Source organism: Daphnia pulex, chromosome 12 (genome assembly GCF_021134715.1).
Source record: "Daphnia pulex isolate KAP4 chromosome 12, ASM2113471v1".
NCBI lineage: Eukaryota > Metazoa > Arthropoda > Branchiopoda > Diplostraca > Daphniidae > Daphnia > Daphnia pulex.
The window spans coordinates 7,521,004-7,539,938 of record NC_060028.1 but is presented as its reverse complement, the minus strand read 5'-3'; the positions used below and the strand labels follow the sequence as shown (position 1 = coordinate 7,539,938).

General features: G+C 40.1%; 7 protein-coding genes across 7 annotated transcripts; 3 read left to right on the top strand and 4 right to left on the bottom strand.

Annotated features, from left to right (window-relative positions):
* Positions 1-67: 67 nt before the first annotated feature.
* LOC124209690 (protein strawberry notch-like) lies at positions 68-5,676 on the bottom strand. The gene is made up of 13 exons (XM_046607788.1): positions 5,514-5,676; positions 4,864-5,358; positions 3,755-4,802; positions 3,083-3,688; positions 2,785-3,021; positions 2,363-2,712; positions 2,162-2,296; positions 1,991-2,101; positions 1,660-1,921; positions 1,182-1,594; positions 880-1,118; positions 672-819; positions 68-606 (listed from the first exon to the last, which is right to left on the bottom strand). Exons 1-13 carry the CDS (start codon positions 5,529-5,531, stop codon positions 484-486), a joined length of 4,185 nt encoding a protein of 1,394 aa, XP_046463744.1. The 5' UTR covers positions 5,532-5,676; the 3' UTR covers positions 68-483.
* Positions 5,677-6,131: 455 nt separating this feature from the next.
* LOC124209702 (rRNA methyltransferase 3, mitochondrial-like) lies at positions 6,132-7,908 on the bottom strand. Its single transcript, XM_046607809.1, has 5 exons — positions 7,454-7,908; positions 7,153-7,397; positions 6,923-7,075; positions 6,378-6,832; positions 6,132-6,310 (listed from the first exon to the last, which is right to left on the bottom strand). Exons 1-5 carry the CDS (start codon positions 7,906-7,908, stop codon positions 6,188-6,190), a joined length of 1,431 nt encoding a protein of 476 aa, XP_046463765.1. The 3' UTR covers positions 6,132-6,187.
* Positions 7,909-8,073: 165 nt separating this feature from the next.
* LOC124209710 (glyoxalase domain-containing protein 4-like) lies at positions 8,074-9,568 on the top strand. Its single transcript, XM_046607819.1, has 7 exons — positions 8,074-8,210; positions 8,280-8,329; positions 8,412-8,483; positions 8,559-8,752; positions 8,824-8,979; positions 9,041-9,216; positions 9,283-9,568. The coding sequence occupies exons 1-7, from the start codon at positions 8,121-8,123 to the stop codon at positions 9,433-9,435; spliced, it is 891 nt and encodes a 296-aa protein (XP_046463775.1). The 5' UTR covers positions 8,074-8,120; the 3' UTR covers positions 9,436-9,568.
* Positions 9,494-11,465, bottom strand: LOC124209701 (nuclear cap-binding protein subunit 3-like). The gene is made up of 5 exons (XM_046607808.1): positions 11,324-11,465; positions 11,056-11,219; positions 10,802-10,992; positions 10,264-10,743; positions 9,494-10,197 (listed from the first exon to the last, which is right to left on the bottom strand). The coding sequence occupies exons 1-5, from the start codon at positions 11,378-11,380 to the stop codon at positions 9,650-9,652; spliced, it is 1,440 nt and encodes a 479-aa protein (XP_046463764.1). The 5' UTR covers positions 11,381-11,465; the 3' UTR covers positions 9,494-9,649.
* Positions 11,466-11,545: 80 nt separating this feature from the next.
* On the top strand, positions 11,546-13,877 carry LOC124209707. Its single transcript, XM_046607817.1, has 10 exons — positions 11,546-11,758; positions 11,844-12,017; positions 12,085-12,177; positions 12,236-12,364; positions 12,427-12,540; positions 12,603-12,714; positions 12,774-12,921; positions 12,991-13,055; positions 13,123-13,313; positions 13,375-13,877. The coding sequence occupies exons 1-10, from the start codon at positions 11,690-11,692 to the stop codon at positions 13,519-13,521; spliced, it is 1,242 nt and encodes a 413-aa protein (XP_046463773.1). The 5' UTR covers positions 11,546-11,689; the 3' UTR covers positions 13,522-13,877.
* LOC124209713 (40S ribosomal protein S15-like) lies at positions 13,535-14,494 on the bottom strand. Its single transcript, XM_046607825.1, has 4 exons — positions 14,386-14,494; positions 14,076-14,161; positions 13,769-14,003; positions 13,535-13,702 (listed from the first exon to the last, which is right to left on the bottom strand). The coding sequence occupies exons 1-4, from the start codon at positions 14,392-14,394 to the stop codon at positions 13,589-13,591; spliced, it is 444 nt and encodes a 147-aa protein (XP_046463781.1). The 5' UTR covers positions 14,395-14,494; the 3' UTR covers positions 13,535-13,588.
* Positions 14,495-14,617: 123 nt separating this feature from the next.
* On the top strand, positions 14,618-18,654 carry LOC124209696 (eukaryotic translation elongation factor 2). The gene is made up of 12 exons (XM_046607801.1): positions 14,618-14,769; positions 15,232-15,559; positions 15,623-16,037; positions 16,107-16,215; positions 16,378-16,492; positions 16,560-16,946; positions 17,006-17,166; positions 17,226-17,342; positions 17,409-17,733; positions 17,786-18,045; positions 18,104-18,224; positions 18,290-18,654. The coding sequence occupies exons 1-12, from the start codon at positions 14,767-14,769 to the stop codon at positions 18,481-18,483; spliced, it is 2,535 nt and encodes an 844-aa protein (XP_046463757.1). The 5' UTR covers positions 14,618-14,766; the 3' UTR covers positions 18,484-18,654.
* The last annotated feature ends 281 nt before the right edge of the window (positions 18,655-18,935 follow it).

Sequence of the window (18,935 nt, the reverse complement as noted above, 5' to 3'; positions counted from 1 at the left end):
ATAGTCATGGCTTGCGTTTTCCACAGATTATTTTAGAATGAATTCTCACAATGAACGAAACAAAAAATTACGAAAGAAATTAATTTATTGATACCCTGGGTTCATCTCACGTAAAACGAATCACAAAAATTTGGTATCTCCGAGTTGCAAACTGAAACAAGAGGCAGCTGAATTTTGTCTCATAAACCAAACGAACTTGACAGAACTTTCACACATAAATGTTTGTTCAGGCCGCAAAAGTTGAACAACAGCCAAAAGAGTGGTAAATGAAAAAAAAAGGAAAAAACGGAAACAGTTTAGAACAGATGAGCTACGCGGAGGATTTCCATAGCACCAGACTCGAGTGATGCGAAGATAGTTTAAATTCGGCAGGTACATAAAAACGTTGCTTGCCGAAGTACACAACGATTGGTCTAGGTGAAATGGATTCGCTCTAACCAAACAGAACTTGGCAACAAACAGAGGGGATGTAATGCACTTGCATTAGAACACTTCCTCGCTGACATTTTCAGACTCTTCTGTCAGCAACTTAATGATTTGTGGCATACAACTACTTGGAACAACAGTACCGACAATTCTGATACCTCCACTACGCAACCGAACAACCTAAAAATAAAGAACAAAATTTAGTAAAGATTCGTAAAAATGTAGACACACAAAATCCAACATACCTGCATCTTTCCACCCAAGTTGGCGCTCAGAACGGATTCAACCTTTGTCCAGACGGACAAAACAGACCCTGACAAGACGTTATAGGTTCGTTGGCGAAGACCGAATTGACAGTCAACACCCATAGTCTTTTGACGACATTTTCCGTACCTATACATAATTTAAAAATTAAATTTACAGTAAAATTAACTGCAAAAGGGGGAAACAAACCAGTGCGTGTGGATACACTCCGTTTTTGAAGAGGCGAAGAGATCATTCCAAAGTGGTTCGGCAACTTCCGGTTCGACCTTTCTATACTTCTTTTTAATTTCAGCCAATGACTCCTGGCGTAATTGCAGTCCTGTGTTTGGTCGTGAGATCGTGTATAGAGACTCCCCCTTTTCAAGTCCACGACGTGCAGCTGTGCCACTCTCTACGACTAGCGAAGGGGTTTGTTTGATGTAACGATTCTAAAGAAAATGCATAACGATAGAAAAAAAAAACGAAAGAGATTTCAAACTTCAAAAACTCACCTCTTTTGATACGTAAAATCCTTCATGAGCTCCAAAGAGAATGGAACATTTATCGCTAGCCACTTCCCAAGACATTCCGCGCTCTACTTCGAAAGTATGAAGCTCAATCTTTGCTGTTCCGGTTGGATGACGGGTAGTAAATGAGTAGAGTTTTGTACGGCGAACGTCGTCCTGACCAGATCCCAAATCAAGGATACCCATGTCAAAACGACCAGATTTTTTGGCCTGAATGACGATGGCAGCCAGGGTATCAGTGAAGTATTGGAAGAGTCGATTCTGAAGGTCGACTGGCATGCCTAGGATGCGATTTAGGAATTTTGAAATATTGGCGTAGTCCTTGTCTAAAGTAAGTACGCCGGGATTCGTTTCGCTGTTACAAATGAGGCCAACACCCACTAAAGCCACTGCAACATCTGTAAAGAAAAAGTACGAATTAAAACAATGTTCTTTAAACGAAAGGAATACAGTGAAAATTTACCTTTAAAAAATTCTCCTTTGTAATCAGCAGGAGGTGGTACAATGGGAACTTCGTAACCCATGACTGCTTTCATAGTGGCTTCAAGAGCCGCTCGGCCATATTTGGTATCAATGTTGAACTGACTGAGATCACGCGTTTCAGTAGCACGCCGATCACCATGTGTGAGTGCACCTAAGCTTTCAAGACGTTTCGCTACAATTGACGCAAATCGCCTTTCTCCGGCTAAATCAGAGATCAAAAATATGTACTCAGGAGCACTGACCTGTGAATGAAAAAATTGAGACATATTAAACAAATCTTCAGCGGTCTACAATCATAAAATAATGCTTACTTGGTTACTTCTGTGTGTACGACCAAACTGCTGAATCGCCCGATCGGCGCTCCAGGGTAATTCAAGGGTGATATGAACGCGTCGACGCTGGTTTTTAACTCGTCGATCGGCCTTTAAAAAAATAGAAAACATTACAAATCGACTCTTGGTTGTGTTGAAGGAATTATATACCTGGAGAGAAATACCACTGCTGGCAGCTTCAGAGATAATAGCCACGTCCTTCTCTCCTGCCATGAAGCGTTCTTTCTCCCGAATGTTAAGAATTTCCAATGGAACATCAACTTCAGAGCGCGACTCGTACTGAACCTATAGAACCAAATAAATATTATAAATAAAAAAGAAAATGGGTTTGTTTTTAACTTCTTCAGTTACCTGTCCATTGTCATTTTGAACAACGCGCCCTTTACGACCTGTCATTTCGGCCACATTTTCTGGTCCCCCCAACTCATCGATAAGCTGATCAAGGGTATTCGGTGGAAGATTTGCTCCAAGTTGTTCGATTTGTGCCAGTAGCCTATCTTTGATCGACGACGCCATGTCAAGGGCTTCTTTGGGTGGTGGACGATTGAACATGTCTTCCTTTTTATCCAGAACTGACGGAGGTCGTGGGATCGGAATGGTGGGTGGTTTAACTTCTTCTTCTTCATCAAAAGAATCTTCCTTCTTTTTCCTTGCTTCTTTCACTTTCACCTTTTTGTCTTTCTTCTTCGCCTTAGTTTTAACTATAAAGTTAAATAATAAAAGACGAATACAATAAACAAAATAGAAAAATAAGGGGGTTTCAATTTAATTACCTTTAGTCCGACCATTTTTGTTAGATCTGCACCATGGGTCTTCATTGTCGCTTCCACCAAACGGATTGTAATCATCGGCCTCAAGATCCTCAGAATCCGACGGTTCAGAAGATGAATCATCCAGTTCAAAATCCGAGTCTGGTTCATGGTCACTTGAGTCGCTATCTGAAGTGCGTGCTTTCTTCTTGGACCGCTCCAGGGCTTCACGTGCAGCCTTTCGTTTTGCTCCACTGGTTCCTGAAAATAAAAGCATGTTAATTAGCGAATAAACTTACAACGAAAGTTTATTTTTGGTTACCACTGCCTTCTCCGTAGGATTCAGGATCGATACCAAGCTGGTCAAGAAGCGACGCACCTTTGTCTAAACCGAGTAAACGGAGGACTCTTGAACGATCAGGAGCAGGAAAGTGCTTGTCGACCAAGGCTTGCAGTACCCCTTTCGCAGTGGAAACAAAATCCGAAAGTTCACCCTCATTCTCGATCTGTTCGAGAGTTCGCGCCTCTCCGGTGGATTGCAAACCAATAACCACGCACTTTCCGCATTTGACAGCTTCGCTGGCTACTTGGACTGCGTGTTTTACCTTGGCCGCGATACATAGGTACTTAAAGAACCGCTGATGTGCCGACCAAAACTGGGCCCACATAGTTTTGCGCATTTTCGGATCAGCATTCACCAACTCGGCAGCTTCAGTGAAGGACTGGAGAAGCTGGACCCACAGTTTCACAGAATCATCGTAAGATTTTATGAACTTGGGCGATAGGGCAACTTCGTCAACTTTGAACGTGACGTCTTTAAACGACAGTTGACGGGCAATGTACATGCCCCGATGTTTCATCTCCATCGCCACAATTTCCATAGCTCCTACACCACGCTTCTCCACAGCCCCGATGAAATCAGTAAATTCTGTAATACAAAAGAAAAAACAATTAGATAAAAATATTTTCTCGGACTTTAATAAAGATTTCTTACCCTTAAATGGAGTACCCTGACCCCAGAGTCCCAATCGAACCATGTACGCCATGTTGCGTGGTTCCGAGGCACCGGTAGCAGAGGCGTAGATAATCCTGGCTTTAGGCAACTTGTTCTGTAATTCCAATACAGTTAAGCCAGTTTTTGTAGGTTTCGTAGAGCCGGTGGGAACAAGATTCTTGGCTCGATGACATTCATCAAACACGATTACACCATCAAAATCTTCTCCACACCACTGAAGTAGTTGCTTCAGACGTGTCCGATATTTTCCACCGGATTGTGACTCTCCAATTAAAGAAGAGTACGTGGAAAAAATTACGCCTTTCTTGATTCCGCCATTGACATCCGCCGAGATTTTGGCGTACTTCATTTTGTTCAAGGCATAGACAGGAATCTTGCCAGCTCCAATGTCGCGAAGATCTCGTTCCGCGTCGTACTTCAGGTCACTGGAAACCGAAACCCAGATAGCCCTTTTCCTCCCTTTTTGATAGTTCTCGAAGATTATTCCCGATACTGTCCGACCTTTACCGACACCTGCACCATCCCCGATGAGGTAACCAGCACGTGAGCCATCGGGTAAGGTTCGTTCATGCTGCTGACAGGAATATGTGATGGATTCCAGCTGCAGGGCAGAAAGCGATCCGCTGTCGATGGTTTCGTCGGGCAAATTGAGTTTGTAAGTTACATCAGGCGGAGCAACACTGGCCAGTGATGCAGTTTCCACGACTGGATCGGGATGTTTCCGTCCAAGTTTTACTTTGGCGGGCATGTAATCAGCGTAGGTCTCAGCTACTCCCATATTCTCCTCTTCTTCCACGTTTTCGTCTTCAGCATCTTCTTGCCTTCCCTGTGGTATCTGTTGCTGCATCTGCTGTAGTTGTTGAAGTTGTTGGAAGTTTTGCAGATGCTGAAGCTGCTGGGGTCTTAACTGAACAGATGCCATTGGTCGAATTGCAGCATTCAGCAATTGTTGATTTGCACTCTGCTGCATTTGCATCTGCACCAAGCGACCTGCAACTCCAGCTATATTAACAGGGCTCTGCATATTCTATCCAAAAAATAATTTTACTTAGTGTACAAGTTTGCGACAAAAAGAAAATCTTTCTTACCTGAACAGCATTTGCCTTCAGCATAGACTGAACTGCATGTAAGGGTAAGTTCACTCTTATAGCACCACTACCAGCAGGCAAGCCTGATCGGATGATTCCAATTTTCTGTTGCATAACATTTGCTGTTTGTTGTTTAATTCCAGCCCCAAGTCCAAAAGGACTAGAACCAGGAGGTATACGAATGACTTCATAACCTGGTTGTTGGGGAGTTGGTGCTCTTAGTACTGGCACTGGTGGGCTGGGAAGTATTAATGTATCGCCCAAAGAAGCACTTTGAGATGGAAAACTAATACCAGGCTCGCTGATCCCAATTTTTGACATGGTTTGTAAATCCCTTCCACCACCTGGAACTTCAACACAATCTGGATCATCTTCATCATCGAAATCACTTTCATCAGATGAAATTGTGATTTCTTCCTTTATCTTTGGTTTCGACTTGACTACTGGTTTCTTCTTTTTCGATTCAGCAGCAGCTGTAGCTTTGGCAGTTGCCATCTACATGAGAAAAAACAATAAGTATTTTGCATAATTATTAAATATTGATTAACTACGTTATTATAATTGTTCGTCAACGTGCAAAAAATACTTTGGCTGAACAGACCATCTTGTTTCTTAAAATTATTTTTCAAACCCAGTCACAAAGCACTTACCGCCTTTCTCAACGACATCTTTCAAACAATTTATCGGAATTTTAAAGCTGAATAACAGAAAAACAAGCGTGGGGAGATTGTAATCTCGTAGAAAAGTTTTCTTGCTTTCGCAACTTCTGCGAGGTTGTCTGCAACTGACCAAAGAATCACAAGGGATGAAACTAATATGGGACGATCCAGAGGGCGCGCGAGGTACAGTACTGAAAGTCTAAAACCCCTTCTCACCACCATACTTAAGCAATTCTAGCAATTCCAAATTCCAATTCCTACTTCCGAGGATTTTTCTCTTCTTGTTCTTGTTCGTTAGGCCTAGACTTCCGAGATGTTTTTATCAGTTTGAAATTTTAAAATATCACTGAGTAAATAGAACTGATAAGAAAATTTCTTAGCACTTTAAAACTAAATCGAAAATCGAATGACTCGGAACAAATAAAACTTGGCTGCAACTATTACTTTTGGTTTTATAAACCCAGTAGTTTATAAAATAATATCGACAATTCGACATATTCCTATACATGCATAATTGTATACTAATGGCACTATTGGTAGTCACGCAATTATTTATTCGTAATGTATGTGTTTGAATAGTTAAAAGGGGAGAAACAAACAAGCAAGGCATCTGTTTTCTTCGTTTATTTCACTTAATTCGTTTTCTAAACGCGGAACTATTACGGTTACAGTTTCTGTGTGTCTGAAACTTTTTTTTGCAGGAATAATCGTCTGAATTCATATGCTAGAATACCCACGGCCACACCAGCATTCAAACTGTCCACTTTGTTTTCTAATGGAATGAAAACCTTAAAAATAAAAATTTTTAAAAGGTGTTAAAGATATGATCACATTTTGTTTGTAATTTTCCTATACCTTCAAACCTCCATATTCGTGCGCCAATTTGTGAGCAGCAGAACTCAAACCATGAGTTTCTCCGCCAATAACTAACGTAAGAGATGTCACAGAATTTAGGTCGATTTTGTCATAAGCTGAATGAGCTAGAGGCAGCTTTTTATACACCCGAAGACTTTTATCGTCCAGGTAGGAGGAGTCGCGATATTGAATATTTCCTTCTTTCAAAATTTCTACAGACTTAGACTTCGGACCCTGCTCTCGTTCTAGCCATGATAAATTACTGGCCAAACGATCTTTTTCATCGACTATTGGTGATGCTGCTTGAATTGAGGAATCTGCCAATAAAACAGTATCGTCCTGGGTGACGAAGTTTTCTGCAATCAAATCCCAATCCACATTCAAAGCCAATTTGACTCGGAAATGTCCTCCAGCCGCAGCCCTCAAAACTTTGGAGTCCCAAACATCAACACAATCTAAAATTAATTTTTAATTAATTCAAATAATCCTATACATAGATTACACATGTGTAATCATCTGAATTATAGTTTACATATAAACAGTACCTGGTGTAGTAATTAGAGCTTTACAGCCCACTGCTGCTGCACACCTTATAATAGTCCCCATATTACCAGGGTCTCTTATATTATCACAGATTATTGTTAATGGGATATGATGGGGTATGTCAGAATTTGTTGGCTTTGTCACATCAAAAATACCTTTATCAGAGGATAATTAAAACCACAGCTTATTAGTGTTTGAATTTCAAATTCATATTTAATAATATTATTTATACCCATAATTCCAGGACTAGTTGTCAAGTCTGACCAAAGTTGGATTTTACCATATTGAACTTGATAAAGCTGGATAGATGGATATTTTTTTAAAGGGAGTGTGGTCAACAGTTTAGTGTCACTGAAAAAAATTGTCTCTGCATGTGCTCCAGCATTCATTGCATCAGCTATTAATCTCTCTCCTTCCAACAAAATTTTACCAGAAGCTTTTCTGGCTCTGCTTGACTTGACAGTTTGAATAACAGAGCTGAAAAATCATGTACTATAGTATAAAGACATAATTGCAATCTAAAACTTTAATACCTTAATTTTCTCTCGGAAGTTTGTTTGTCTGTGACAATATCCTGTACAACTGATTCACCACATGCTGTAATAGTAATTTGGTCTTTCACATGCTGGTTGGCGTGGTTGGTTTCATGTTTCTTCTTTACATCAATCACACGAGGTTTTGAAATGTTTAATGCGCTTTTCTCGATCAAAACGGCGTCTTTTTTCTTGTCATACTTATCAGCAGTTCTGCTGGGATGTTCAGCAGCAAAATTTTTCGGGCGTGCTTGTTCTTTTTTGCTCGGTGCCGGGACATCACTTACCGAATCTTCAAAAATTAAAGATGGCTTATTGCTTAGTTTTTTAGCCTCTTCTGATGAAAAAATCTTTATGGGATTTCGATGAGCGTATCGAGCAAAGCCTCGTACATTCACTTTCATAAACCAGATACTGATTTTGGAAATACAGAGACCACGTGAGACACACGCCATTGTTGTTTACCGGGTCGGAAACGTCGTCTGCTTGACTCTGTTGATCGTCATCGACTCGTCGCGTCATTTCAGTATTTCACCGTACAAGTTCTGCCTGAATTTAATCTCTGATCCATCTGTCACCCGACACCGGATCTATATAATTGTTCTCGAAGCTTTCTTCACCGAATCGTGACTCCATACATTCCGTTAACTGTCAGGCGCCAACTGAAATGTCCGGAAGGCGAGCTCTTCATTTTGTGTTCAAAGTTGGCAATCGAACCCAAACAATTAAATTTTATAAAGATGTTTTGGGCATGAAGGTGAACTAGATCTCATTCAGCAACATAATTTACGCACATTTTTTTTCATTCCAGTCTTGTTTTTTTTAGATATTGCGGCATGAGGAATTTGAAGAAGGCTGTAAAGCAGCTTGCAATGGGTATGCTTCTTTGATCATGCTCAAATTTGATGAATCTCTGCAATTTTTGGTTTTATCATTATCTTGATTTTGGCATGTATAGACCATATGATGGAAAATGGAGCAAAACAATGATAGGATATGGACCTGAGGATAACCATTTTGTTTGTGAATTGTAAGTTGCCTTTTAAATAATATGTTTTATGGTACTACATCATACTCAAATCTTTTTTTATTTTGTATTTTTTAGAACTTACAACTATGGACTTTCCTCTTACAAGTTAGGAAATGATTTTGTAGGACTCACCATAAAATCAAGCCAAGTCTTACAAAATGCAGAAGCTCTTGGATGGCCTATCCATGATAAAGATACTTTTCCTTATCTAGAAGCACCAGGTGGTTACAAATTTTACATTGTGGATGAACTTCAACCTACTGATACAGGTATATATAATATACTACTATAATTTCAATACTAATAAATTCTTAAATATTGTTTAATTATTATTTGAAAGATCCTGTGCAGAAAGTAACTTTGGCTATTTCTGAAAAGGACCAGTCTCTTACCTATTGGTCAGAATTGCTCAAATTGAAACTGTATGAGCAGAGTGAAAAACAAGCATTGTTAGGCTATGCTGATGACCAAGCCAAGCTTGAATTAAAATTCATTGGTAAGTTCCCAATCATATCTGATAAATAATTGTTGGATTTTTAAATTACTTTAATGTAAAGGTGAGAAGGTTGAGCATTGCAAAGCTTTTGGTCGGATTGCTTTTTCATGTCCATCATCTCAGCTGAAATCAATCGAGTCTGAAGTTAAAGCAGCCGATGGAACTATTCTAACTCCATTTGTCAGCTTAGATACCCCGGGAAAAGCAACTGTTCAAGTCGTCATCTTGGCTGATCCAGTAACACAAATATATTTTATCGTATTAAACTATTAGATTAGATCTAAAATTTTGTTTTATTACTAGGATGGTCATGAAATTTGTTTTGTTGGAGATGAAGGGTTTCGGGAATTGTCTCGGATGGATCCTGCAGCCGACGGTCTGTTAAGCGATGCATTGGCGGCTGATCACTCAGACGAGTGGTTTACAAAAAAAGGCCTGAGCAAAGCCGAAGCATAATTTGTATCATGAATTTTTTTCCAACTTAATCCAAGAAAAATTATTAGACAAGTTATGGTTTAATTTCAACACTTTACTCATGTTATATTGCTTCCAATAGTAATCCGAATAAACCAAGTTTAATTCATGAAAATCGATGTTTGCAAAAATGGGGCCAGATTTTAAAAATTGGATTATAACGAGTTTGACACAATAGACAGCTGGTTGATCATCTTCATTTAGATCCAAGCCTGCTTTGTAATTTGCTTCTCAAATCAATCTTGGCGTTTTCCAAATGTGGTCCTTCTTGGTCGGCAGATATAAGCGTTCCACGGAGTAAAACTGAATCAACTGGACTTTTGGGAGCAGACGATCCAAGTCGTTGACGTAAATCACTACGCGTGGAAATGGGCATGGCCGCCGGCAAGACATCGACGTTTGGGCCAAGTCGAGTGTGTACTGGTCTAGAAGTGCGGGCCTTGCCAGATAGACCGTTCTTTTCTGGGTGGGGGTCAGCAAGCCTTGCGTGTAGATTTTTTCTTCTGTTTCTTTCTTCCTCTTCGTCAGCATACATTCGCATCCGAATTCTTTTTTTCTTGCTACGACCAACCTCTTGATTTGAACTCTGGCTGCTACACGATCCAGATTCGCTATCTGTCGTATCCCAACTATCAGACGCATCAGATTCTGTGTCTCGTGATCGGGAAGGAGATGGGCGGGGAGGTTGATGACCTAAACGTCGCACCAGAGCGGAAGGCAAACCGGTTCCAATAGGACGTTTTCCTGTACGAAAAATCAAGTATAATGTAAAAATTTTACCCCTTTTTTTTGGGAGAACAAGACATATACCTTCAGGTCTTCGCTCCCAATTTTCAGCAGGCTCACTGGCTTCCCATGGTTCAGCAGGTTCACTGGCTCCCCATGCTTCAGCAAGTGATCCCCAAGGATTTTTTGAGTCAACCTGCTCTGTAGGATCGGGTTTGCCATGGAAGCGTCGTTTCCGAGAGGAACTGATGAGACCCGCCAACCCACCGTAGTTGGGATTCCCATGATTACGATAGTACTGACTTAATCGTTCAGCCCCTTTTATTTTGCGATCTGCTCTCGTGGCGAAACGCATAATTAAAGCTTTAGCATACTGATACTCAAAGCCCAATCGCCAAATCCCAGGTGGTGTTGGAATGGGAAGAGCAGGCTCACTAACTGACTCTTCGTGGTCCATTTCTTCCCCTTCAACGTTACTTTTTGTGGGTTGGACAACTACATTTCGACTCGAACGCTCAAGGATTGCTCGAGCTGCTTGCCAAGGCTCTAACCACACTACATTACCTGAAAACATATAATTTTCATTAGGTTTGAATTAGAATAATGTAAAATGTTAATTTACATGAATAATCATTAATCCATTCAATAGAGGCAGGAGCATATCCCTTGAAATAATCAAAGACGTTCTGAGTGTTCATGTCTTCTGTTCCTCTTAAGTGAATAGCTTCAAATCGATGATTTAATACATGAGTACCAGGTTCAGACATGTCAGATTCCAAAATATTTTTTATTTCTTCAGCTGGTATTTCCAAGCTAAGAAAAGAGAAAAAAACACATTAGTTAATTTGGAAATGTAAGTTAATTTGTTTTGAACACCTTTCATATAATTCTTTCATTTGTTCTTTTGTAACTGGTGCCACTTTTGTTGAATCAGGGTCAATTCCAAATCTTTCAGCTCGTTTCTTAAGTTTTTCTTCATCTAATGAAGAAAATGAGTTCCTTATGCTTTCTGAAACTTTCCTTTCTCGCTTAAAATCCACCTAAATAGCAATGTAAAAAACTTATATTATAGGTTCATTCTAGTGATTCAAGTACTGCCACTTTTCTTCCAAACGATAAATTGGTTAACTAGTTAATGACTCACCTCGTTGGTTTCGTCAACTTCTCCATCCTCCATCATGTCAATATTTTCAGTTTCCATGTTTAGTTCAGATTAGTAATTAATAAGAATAAAATCGAACAAACTGTCAATGAAATTACAATACTAAGGCAAGTAAGCTTCTAAAAACAGTTTCGGAAATTGGCTGACTTTGGCAGCAGACGAACTCGAACTGACGCCTAAGTCCAAGCAAATCAACGACCACTTAACCTGGCAACGTGCTACTGAATCTGATTGAGGCGCTCATTCTCTTTGAAACTTTGGAAGAGTACACACGTTCTTGACCCACGTTTTTCTCAAGTTTTGAGATCTTCACAATCAAGAATTCATTAGTCAGAGACTCAGAGTGAAATGCGCTTTATCATTGTAGACAACCGTAAATTTCTACCCCGAGACTGTCGTCTCACTACTGTTCTTGGGGTAACAGCATATATACATTTCACAAATGAAAAAAAGATTCGTGGTCGATTGCTACTTTATAGTATCATTTCCTGTCAAATTGTAGATCCTGAAGGAAACAGCCGTCTTGGGCCGAACAACTTCATGGACTCATTTTGGCATGGCAATTGTCGGAGAGAATATGTTTACAAATGTACTGTCTTTGCAAGACATGAAGCACATTTCTCTTCCTGGATTTAACAAAGCTTTTGACGACGCCATTAAAATTATTAACAACAATGTACAAAATAACACATTCTTCATGAGTGTGCATGTGTCTTATCTTGTGGTATTTTGTTACTTTACAGAATGCTGGGTTCGGGTCGAATTTGATAGAGAAAAAGCAAAAACTGTTGAGCAACATCTGTTCTGCATTGCAAAATACAATCAAACAGTTCAAAGCAAGGCATAACCTTTTCATGTATGTTTCTATTCATGTAACATTTGATGTTTTAACAGGAGCTAAAAGAAAAGAAGGAAAAAGAATTGTTGATAACCATAATAGCCGTTCATTGGGAAGGAAAAGTTGAACAAGAAATCGACGAATTTTTTCATTCCAGTCGTGATGCATCCAATGTTCAGATTCAAGTACTTTTTCACCAGTTGATGTTATACTATTCCGTGACTATAACATTATTTTACTTATGTAGGTCCTAGAGATCGGCAACAAAAACTTCTTGAAGGATTCTGTAGTGTCGGAAAAAGTTCGCGTTCATTCGTTACCAATTAAGGGACTCGATATTTCCATGGAAGCTATTTGTAAAGTAGGTATTTTTTATGCGAGACATAATTGTATTTGATTATACTGTACATTCATTTTTCACAGGGTTGGGCAAAAAGGCGTCCTTTTGATCTAAAATTTAGTTTTCCTAACAACGGTCCCGAGGTGGTTGCGAAAGTCGAAGACTTGTTTGTTGATTTACGCCCTTCTCAAACAGGTATACCTCTATATTACAAAATTCATTTCAAATACCTAATTAAACAAATCTTTTTCTAGACCTTCCACAGAGCCTGACCATCACAGCAGTAACTTATCCAATGGATTTGTGTCGGTCGTACGCATATGGCCGATGCGTTTTGCTTTCTAGCGATACGAACACGTCTGCTAACAGCTACCGCTGGGAAGCTCTGTGCAAACTAGCCAAGTATAATTAGGAAAACAAAGAATAAATTTGCGGGATAAACTAAATTCATTTGAAAACAACTGTATTCAGGAACAAAGAAACCCTTTTAATAGCCAAGGAAATTAACACTTTCGCAACCTATGCTCTTATTCCTTGTAAGTATGCAGAACACATGAAAGCGTAATCCTCAATGATTAACTGCGTTCGTATGATGCTATTAAGGTGATGATTTACGAATGCTAATGCAGCCTATAGCTTGCGTTGAATTACTGCTACCGAAACCCGAACCGAACACAACTGAATTGATATCAGAAGACTTTGAACAGCTCACAAAGAAAATTCAATCTACTGATGAATATGGCTTTGGACCGAATGCAAATATCATTGCACTTTTGAAAGGGGAATGGATGAAGGTATTTCTAGTAGCTACTCTTTTATCCTGTGAATGAATTTACTAACACCTATTTCTTAAAGAACTTCACCTCTCCTCAACATGAACCAAATTCCAAAATCAAAGGGAATCAGCCAACCAAGAAACCTAAAAACAATTCAGCACAGATGACAAACACTAAGACCCGTTTTTTAGCTCACCCAGCGTTAGGGATGTACTCCAGTAAATAAAATAAATAAACAGTTTTCAGGCCAAGAAGGATGTTTATTGACCTTGAAGTGACAAACCAACTGCAATTTACTTCAATGGGATGAAGCGAGAGCTGTGAGTGGCACCAATACCTGGGCGACCGTGCTTGACAGGCTTGTAACAGATGCTGAACTCACCCAAATGATGTCCAATCATTTCAGGCTAATAAAAACAATCAAAGTACGTTAGTTGAATTGCACATCAGAAGCTCTAAAGAAAATCGGCTACCTTGACTTCGACGCTGTTGAAGACTTTTCCGTTGTAAACACCAACAATGGATCCAACCATCTCTGGGACAATGATCATGTTGCGAAGGTGAGTTTTGACAACTGCAGGCTTCTCATTCTCAAGAGCTTCTTTCTTGGCTCCTCGCAATTTCTTCAACAAAGCCATGTGCTTCCTCTTAAGTCCGCGGCGGAAGCGACGACGGACTCTGGAACTCAGCATCTCAAGGAGCTGGTCCCTATGTTGCAAATCCGACAAGTGATTAGTCTTATTCTGAAGTTACCATAAAATTAAGAAATGCAAAACTTACATGGACATGTCCAGCAGCTGGTCCAAATCCACCCCGCGGAAGGTGAATTTGCGGAAGGTACGCTTCTTCTTGGTCTGGTCTTCGGTCTACCATCAAACAGAAAATCAAACATGAGTGAATTGGTGCTAAGAGGAAAAAAGTCAAAAAAGCCGATCCCCGAACCATGTAAATTAATATCCATTCCACAAATTTCCCCACTACAAGACGTAAAATTGAATTGTTCAACAATTTCTAACTTCTTCATGTACAAATAACGAAGGATGTCAAACATTATTCTGGATTTAATCTAAATTTCAGAAGAAATACTCACGTCAGCCATGGTTTTAACTGCAATGGACGAACTGCAAAAAGTGACGGCAAAAAAGTGAACTAGCAACGCACTGTTGACTAGGGTTCACATAGAAATAAATGAAAATATTCACATTCTATTAAAATAACTTTTTAAATCATAACAATTTATTTCAGAAAATAGGAAAATTTTCAGTTACACTTTTAACTCGAAAAGAAACAAAAAGTGTAATATTTGTTGCTCGACAACGCAGACAGTACGTGGTTTTGTTAATAAAGGGAGGTGATTTTTTAGCTTACTTTAGAGGTCTCTACCATCTCATCGTTCTCTTTTTCTAGACGGGCTCTCTCTGTACCCGTCTTTTTGTGAACTTCGGCAGCAGTTTATCCAATATCATCGAAAATGGTAAAGAATTCTAACTTTTAATATCATCATTCTAATTTTGAAGAGAAGGCGATTTTATTGAATGGGAAATAGATTCTCGACAGGGTCTTATCGTTTCGTTATTATTAATTTTAATATTCGTGTCCTCATGACTTGGGTCTTGACACGTTGGAAAGAAAAGATGGGGAAGATAACGGGTTGTTACAACAGATTTGAGATATCTTTGTCATGTCGTTGTATTCCGACATTTTGATTAGTATTTAGTATGCTTTATTCAAGGGTTTAAAGTATTTGACAAGATGTAGTGTATCAGGTACACTGTTCCGGTATCCGGTTGATTGCCCTTATTAACGTACCGTTTTAAGTTGACAGTTGAAAATTTTTAGGGTCTAGCTTGAGGGACATGGAAAATCTTTTATGTTGTGGGATCAAATTAATGTAAAGTGTCATTATGAGTAAAGTGTTATTTGTATTATTTTACAGGTGAACTTCACAGTAGATGAAATTCGTGTCATGATGGACAAGAAGAGGAACATCCGTAACATGTCTGTCATTGCTCATGTTGACCATGGAAAGTCTACATTGACAGATTCTTTGGTTGGCAAGGCTGGCATCATCGCTGGAGCTAAGGCTGGTGAAATGCGCTTTACTGACACCCGTAAAGATGAACAGGAGCGTTGTATTACCATCAAGTCAACTGCTGTGACCATGTACTTCGAGCTATCTGAGAAGGATTGTGCTTTCATCACCAACCCTGAACAACGTGAATCCACTGAGAAGGGCTTTTTGATCAACTTGATTGATTCACCTGGTAGGAATCATATTATTACTTGATTAAAATTGTACTAATGTTTTTGTTGTGTAAAAAAAATAGGTCACGTTGACTTTTCATCTGAGGTAACAGCTGCTCTTCGTGTAACTGACGGAGCCCTGGTCGTCGTCGATTGCGTTTCTGGCGTCTGCGTGCAGACCGAAACTGTATTGCGTCAGGCTATTGGTGAACGTATCAAGCCTATCCTTTTCATGAACAAAATGGACCGTGCGCTCCTCGAGCTCCAACTTGACCAGGAAGCTCTCTACCAAACTTTCCAGCGTATTGTTGAAAACGTCAACGTCATTGTTGCTACTTATGCTGATGATGAAGGACCCATGGGTGAGATTAGCGTTGACCCAAGCAAGGGTAGCGTTGGTTTCGGCTCTGGTCTGCACGGCTGGGCTTTTACATTGAAGCAGTTTGCTGAGATGTATGCAGATAAGTTCAAGATTGACACCATTAAGCTGATGAACCGGTAAGTTAAGAAAAAAATGACTTTCCTCTGAAGAATCATCATAATAACCAATTTATTTTACTTCAATAGCTTGTGGGGAGAGAACTTCTTCAACCCTACCACCAAGAAATGGTCAAAAACTAAAGATGCCGACAACAAGCGTTCTTTCAATATGTATGTGTTGGATCCCCTTTACAAGGTAAGGATACAAATGTCCTATGGTTTGACAATAATTTTTGTGATGATAAACACAGACCTGTACTGATCATGTTGAGGAAGCAAATTTCTAACTGATTCATGTGCACATGCTAAGATTCGCTCGTAAATGTAAGTGTTCTAATTATATTTATTATAATCGTAGGTTTTCGATGCTATCATGAACTACAAGAAAGAAGAAACCGATTCTCTGTTGACCAAGTTGGGCATTAAGTTGAGCTTGGAAGATCGTGAAAAGGATGGCAAGAACTTGTTGAAAGGTTAGTTGGTTTCAGCTGGTTGTCTGTTAGATATAAACTAAACTTTATTTTTCTGTTCAAATTTTAGCCGTCGTTCGTCAATGGCTCCCTGCTGGAGATACTTTGCTTCAGATGATTGCCATCCATTTGCCATCACCTGCTGTGGCCCAGAAATACCGTACTGAGATGTTGTACGAAGGTCCTTTGGATGATGAATCCGCTGTCGCCATGAAGAACTGCGACCCCAACGGCCCTCTCATGATGTACGTCTCCAAAATGGTACCAACCACCGACAAGGGTCGTTTCTACGCCTTCGGACGTGTCTTCGCTGGCAAGGTCTGCACTGGCATGAAGGCTCGTATCATGGGCCCTAACTACGTTCCCGGCAACAAGGCCGACTTGTACGAGAAGGCTATCCAGCGTACCGTGCTCATGATGGGTCGTTTCGTCGAGGCCATTGAAGATGTCCCTTGCGGTAAGTTGAATGTTATCCTTAGACTTCAGGATTTGTTTTCTAACTATATATCCCAATAGGCAACATTTGCGGTTTGGTTGGTGTTGATCAGTTCTTGGTCAAGACTGGTACCATCTCCACCTTCAAGGATGCCCATAACTTGCGTGTCATGAAGTTCTCTGTTTCACCCGTCGTGCGTGTTGCCGTCGAGCCCAAGAACCCTGCTGATCTTCCTAAATTGGTATTTATTTTTGAAATCGATGTGGTTGATGCTGTGATATCAACAATATTCTATTCTAGGTTGAAGGTCTTAAACGTTTGGCCAAGTCCGATCCTATGGTCCAATGTATCATCGAAGAGTCTGGAGAACACATTGTCGCTGGAGCTGGTGAACTTCACTTGGAAATTTGCCTTAAGGTAGGATCTTGTTTTTATAAAATGTATTGTCATCTAGTGTTGCATTATTATTTTTTTTTTGTGCAGGACTTGGAGGAGGACCATGCTTGCATCCCACTGAAGAAGTCTGACCCCGTCGTTTCCTATCGTGAGACAGTTTCGGAAGAATCTGACCAGGTCTGTCTGTCAAAGTCTCCCAACAAGCACAATCGTCTGTACATGAAGGCGGTCCCCATGCCCGATGGTTTGCCCGAAGATATCGACAAGGGAGATGTCAACGCACGTGACGACTTCAAGATTCGTGGTCGCTATTTATCTGACAAATATGAATATGATGTGACTGAAGCCCGTAAGATTTGGTGCTTTGGACCCGACACTACTGGACCCAACCTTCTCATCGACGTTACAAAGGGTATATTTCACATAAATTTCCTATTGGGCTCTTAATTACGTCTTTCTTTTAGGAGTCCAATACTTAAACGAAATCAAGGATTCGGTTGTTGCCGGTTTCCAATGGGCTACCAAGGAGGGTGTCCTCTGTGACGAAAACATGCGTGGTGTTCGATTTAACATTCATGATGTCACCCTGCACGCTGATGCTATCCATCGTGGTGGTGGCCAGATCATTCCTACTGCTCGCCGTGTCTTCTACGCCAGTGTTTTGACCGCTGCACCTCGCTTGATGGAACCCGTCTACTTGTGCGAGATTCAGTGTCCTGAAAATGTGAGTGGTATATTTTACGTGCTAAGGTTGCGAGTGAATTAACCCAAATGTTTCTTAGGCCGTCGGTGGTATCTATGGTGTGCTCAATCGTCGTCGTGGACACGTTTTCGAAGAGTCCCAGGTTGCCGGTACTCCCATGTTCGTCGTCAAGGCATACTTGCCTGTCAATGAATCTTTCGGTAGGTTTATAATGTTTTAGATTTCTGATGTGCTGGTATTTATATTTGACTTGTTTTGACAATAGGTTTCACCGCTGACTTGCGTAGTAACACTGGTGGACAGGCTTTCCCTCAGTGCGTCTTCGACCATTGGCAGATTCTTCCCGGAAATCCATTCGAGGCAACAACAAAGCCTGGCCAGGTCGTCACCGATACGCGCAAACGCAAGGGCTTGAAGGAAGGAATCCCAGCTTTGGATTCCTATCTCGACAAGCTATAAAGAAAAGGCGATGCGCAACCAGGGCCCTGTCGAATTCTCGCTTTTTTTCTGAATTGGATTCGAGTAAAAACAATTTACGCGTTATTAGGTTTCTGGGTTTAAATTGCATTCTAAACATTCTTGTGCAAATATTATTGATATCGAGAAATACATGGGCTCTGGACAAATTTATATTCAATCGTCTTGTTTGTACATGTTAAGTTGAAACACGTTTCCTGGTTTGGATTCGTTATGGGTTAATAATGAAATGTGTTTTATAATAAAAACATCATTCAAGGCCATAAAGGGGGCTTTAATGGCTCTGCTTCATTGATCAAATAAGTTAGCGGTTAACTGAATTTCAAATATTTCTGCTATTCGATAAATTAGAAAATCTCATTATCCTGTAATAGCAAAAATAAGAATTTGTCGTTCAATAGGGCCACTACGAAAAGCCCCTGTATTTTCAGAAA